Raw genomic sequence first — 4924 nt, forward strand, 5'->3', positions numbered from 1 at the left:
GATTTGGGTTGCTGCCGCCTGCTGGCGTATTGCACTTATTACATATCAGATTGATCAGAACACTTAATTTTTTATATATATATTTATTTTAAAGATAATTTTTGAAATAGTGTTTCCATCTCTAAGATTGTACCTGTCACCATTTTCTGACAGAAGTATGACAGTTATCCTATCTGGAAGAGGCAGAGTTGTATTTGCTTAGTCAAGAATTACCCTATTGGCCTGCTGCGTAGGGAGTTTGCTTTTCAAGCCAGCGACCCTGCTTCGCTTCCCTGCCCTGCCGTTCACGACATTGGTGTCAGAAGTGGGAGGCCATCAGATTGCACGGCCCGGACGTGTGAAGGACTGACTAGTCGAACAATGAGGACACGCCTTTCCGTTCAGAAAGGCTTTCCGTTGTTGCGAGGACCGTGTAGCGATCCTCGCAACAATTCCCACCAAGTGGGTTAACCCTATAACCCTATAGGGTGTTTGCCTTTCTCGCCAGGGACTTGGTTCACTTCCCTGCCCTGTCTTTTGAACAAAGAGACCCAATAGAATGAGTGAAATGATTTTAGGATAATATAATTTAGCCTACTGTTGTATAATGGGAAACAGTATTTTCACTTTTTCGGRGCAGGTTAGGAGAACTTAAAGGGCAGGTTAGGARRATGAGGTTACGTCTATGAAAAGGGTTACGTTTAGCAGAAATGCTCAAACTAACCTGCTAYGAAAATCACTTTGTATCGAAGTGRCGTAAATKARTGTGTCCTGTTTTTTAATAGGCTGGTAGAACGGGTTGCTTATGAGAGGCAACAAACCTTTGATATTTTTTGTAGAAATTGTACACCAATATTTCATTTTAAAAGCTTGTTATATTAAATGAAGTGCTCTTTAATATAGACCACATGGAACATTCTATAGATCTGATTTGGAGTATGAATAAAGACGTACTAAAGTGGCAAAATGTCCTCTGTTTACCCTGGAAGATTTTAACCCACTTAAACCCAACATTTCTCCAAGTTTTCACCATGATTGTAAAGCCTTTGTTTATTTTGTTGCTTTAACAAAATCCTTGCTGAAGATGATTATTTATTTCATGTGATTAGTGATTCATTTTAATGTAAAACAGAAACAATCTGTCCCTCATTTTAAGGTAAACCCTGTTACGTGACCTGAACTCTAGTTTTAATATGTGGTGATAATCATTTTAAGGTAAACCCTGTTGCGTGACCTGAACTCTAGTTTTAATATGTGGTGATAATCATTTTAAGGTAAACCCTGTTACGTGACCTGAACTCTAGTTTTAATATGTGGTGATCANAGTACCACACAGTGGACAGAATACTACATACCAGACTAATATGCTGAACAACAATATAAATGCAACATGTAAAGTGCTGGTCCTCTGTTTCATGAGCTGAAATAAAAGATCACCTAAAATGTTCTATACGCAAAATGTTTTTTTTGCATTCCTGTTACTGATCATTTCTTCTTTGCCAAGATATTTAATCCACCTGACAGGTGTGGCATATCAAAAAGCTGATTGAATAGCATAATCATTACACAGGTGCACCTTGTGCTGGGGACAATAAAAGGCCACTAAAATGTGCAGTTTTGTCACACAATGCCACAGATGTCTCAACTTTTGAGGGAGTGTGCAATTGACATGCTGGCTGCAGGAATGTCCACCAGAGCTGTTGCCAGATAATTAGATAGTAATTTCTATACCATAAGCCAATATCATTCTATATTTGGCAGTACGTCCAACCGGCCTCACAAACACAGACCATGTGTAACCACGGCAGCCCAGGACATCCACATCAGACTTCTTCCCCTGTGGGATTGTCTGAGACCTGCCACCCAGACAGCTGATGAAACCAAGGAGCATTTCGGTCTATAATAAAGCCCCTTTGTGGGGAAAAACTCATTCTGATTGGCTGGGTCTTGCTCCACAGTGGGTGAGCCTGTCTCCCAAGTGGGTGGGCTTATGCCCTCCCAGGCCCACCCATGGCTGCGCCCCTGGCCAGTCATGTGAAATCCATAGATTAGGGCCTAATGAATTCATTTTAATTGACTGACTTCCTTATATGAACTGTAACATGGAACGTTTATATTTTTGTTCGGTATAGTAAAGTGTGTAACTTTACTATACCGAAGGTAGAGCTCATATAAAACTCATCACGGGCCTTAGGATCTCACCTTGGATTCAAACTCGGCCACCATGCCSGCTCTGGCCACATTGGTCTTATAGAAGCTCCAGTCGATGGTAACAGGCTTCTCTGGCAGAGAGGCCAGCCTGCAGACAGAGCCATCAACAACAGCTCATTGATGTCACTTATAAAACAATCATTGTGGGAGTGAGATTGTGGAGCTTTTCATTTACACTAACATGCATGTACGAGACCCACTCACTTTGCAGCAACCTGTGTGTCTTGGTTGACAATACTTTGTAATTCAATTACAACTACACACCTTTCACATAGGCATATAAAAAGCTAGGTGGGAGAATCCTAAAAATGTTTTACTAATTTTCCCATTGACATCAATGCAAGTGAAAGTTTTACCTCTATTGGCTGGCTCTGAAGTGCTAGTCATGAACTAGGCCTAAATGTTAACTCTGGGTAGGCTACGTACTTGGCACCGATGGCATCTGAGCGCGTCTTGAGGTTGTTGAACATGGCCCTCTGGTTGGGGGGAACCCTCTCAGCAAAGGCCAACCAGTCAATGGCTTTCAATGCTGCACGTTTCCCAGCCATCTTTCTGTCTGTGTCTGTCAACGATTGGGAAAAAGTGTAAATAAAAGTCATGCGATATTCAATATTCCTGCTAAAACCCACAAGAGATACGGATCATAACATGAAAGAACAAAACCGTTAAAAGACACTTGAGGGGATGGATTGTACATGCATGTCCTACTGCACGCCATGACATGTCATTACCACACCGATCAGGCAGGTTCCAGTCACACACAGGTGACAATTTGACTCGCAGTGCACTGAGATTAGAAACTAGCTAGACTGACTCCTCAACAACACGGTCATGTTGTGGTTACTGTTAGAGATGTAGCTATTATCTGGTTAACTGATCTGAGTCCTAACCAACACAAAAAAGCCAATAGAAGTTCTGACAGCGCCAAACTCATGTTTGCTGACAGATGGCAAGCTGGTTAACGTTTTAGCTAGCTCTCAAGCTACTAGACTAGGAAAACTAGCAAATAGTCGATACCTTTGCCTAGCTACTACAATCCAACAATGTAGCTAAGTGGATATTTTATATTTAGCTATATCATCTTATTTAGATATATTTTAGACATATAAAATCATATTTTACGTTCAAAGAGCAAGAGTCCGCTGAAGGTCTAGCAGTTAGCTAGTTAGTTGGCTAGCCAACACTGCAAGGTCAGAGCCCAGCTGCGGTGGATATCAACCAATCGTCGACCAAACAGAATTCGATTTTTTTTTAAATATCAAACTTTATCATCTGTCCCAATAGAATATACGTTGCAAACATTAAAATATCAACGTTTAGATGCCATTTGAAGATAGAACATACCGTACAGTGGACAAGTTATTCCAAATGTGAAGATGGTTCACCGGACACGGAAGTGACAGATATAATCTCGACGAGAAACTACAACGTGGATTTGGGTTGCTGCCGCCTGCTGGCGTATTGCACTTATTACATATCAGATTGATCAGAACACTTAATTTTTTATATATATATTTATTTTAAAGATAATTTTTGAAATAGTGTTTCCATCTCTAAGATTGTACCTGTCACCATTTTCTGACAGAAGTATGACAGTTATCCTATCTGGAAGAGGCAGAGTTGTATTTGCTTAGTCAAGAATTACCCTATTGGCCTGCTGCGTAGGGAGTTTGCTTTTCAAGCCAGCGACCCTGCTTCGCTTCCCTGCCCTGCCGTTCACGACATTGGTGTCAGAAGTGGGAGGCCATCAGATTGCACGGCCCGGACGTGTGAAGGACTGACTAGTCGAACAATGAGGACACGCCTTTCCGTTCAGAAAGGCTTTCCGTTGTTGCGAGGACCGTGTAGCGATCCTCGCAACAATTCCCACCAAGTGGGTTAACCCTATAACCCTATAGGGTGTTTGCCTTTCTCGCCAGGGACTTGGTTCACTTCCCTGCCCTGTCTTTTGAACAAAGAGACCCAATAGAATGAGTGAAATGATTTTAGGATAATATAATTTAGCCTACTGTTGTATAATGGGAAACAGTATTTTCACTTTTTCGGRGCAGGTTAGGAGAACTTAAAGGGCAGGTTAGGARRATGAGGTTACGTCTATGAAAAGGGTTACGTTTAGCAGAAATGCTCAAACTAACCTGCTAYGAAAATCACTTTGTATCGAAGTGRCGTAAATKARTGTGTCCTGTTTTTTAATAGGCTGGTAGAACGGGTTGCTTATGAGAGGCAACAAACCTTTGATATTTTTTGTAGAAATTGTACACCAATATTTCATTTTAAAAGCTTGTTATATTAAATGAAGTGCTCTTTAATATAGACCACATGGAACATTCTATAGATCTGATTTGGAGTATGAATAAAGACGTACTAAAGTGGCAAAATGTCCTCTGTTTACCCTGGAAGATTTTAACCCACTTAAACCCAACATTTCTCCAAGTTTTCACCATGATTGTAAAGCCTTTGTTTATTTTGTTGCTTTAACAAAATCCTTGCTGAAGATGATTATTTATTTCATGTGATTAGTGATTCATTTTAATGTAAAACAGAAACAATCTGTCCCTCATTTTAAGGTAAACCCTGTTACGTGACCTGAACTCTAGTTTTAATATGTGGTGATAATCATTTTAAGGTAAACCCTGTTGCGTGACCTGAACTCTAGTTTTAATATGTGGTGATAATCATTTTAAGGTAAACCCTGTTACGTGACCTGAACTCTAGTTTTAATATGTGGTGATCA

General features: G+C 40.4%; 1 protein-coding gene across 2 annotated transcripts; it reads right to left on the reverse strand.

The window, feature by feature from the left end:
- Window positions 1-2148: 2148 nt before the first annotated feature.
- LOC112077690 (ATP synthase subunit d, mitochondrial) lies at window positions 2149-3622 on the reverse strand. Of its 2 annotated transcripts, none has more exons than XM_070441800.1 (3): window positions 3313-3561; window positions 2617-2752; window positions 2149-2278 (listed from the first exon to the last, which is right to left on the reverse strand). In XM_070441800.1, exons 2-3 carry the CDS (start codon window positions 2736-2738, stop codon window positions 2170-2172), a joined length of 231 nt encoding a protein of 76 aa, XP_070297901.1. In that variant the 5' UTR covers window positions 2739-2752; window positions 3313-3561; the 3' UTR covers window positions 2149-2169. The 2 variants fall into 2 exon arrangements, with proteins under 2 accessions (XP_070297901.1, XP_023999937.2); XM_024144169.2 differs by having other exon boundaries at window positions 2150-2278; window positions 3535-3622.
- Window positions 3623-4924: the final 1302 nt, after the last annotated feature.

Source organism: Salvelinus sp. IW2-2015, unplaced genomic scaffold (genome assembly GCF_002910315.2).
Source record: "Salvelinus sp. IW2-2015 unplaced genomic scaffold, ASM291031v2 Un_scaffold4827, whole genome shotgun sequence".
Taxonomy (NCBI): Eukaryota; Metazoa; Chordata; class Actinopteri; order Salmoniformes; family Salmonidae; genus Salvelinus; species Salvelinus sp. IW2-2015.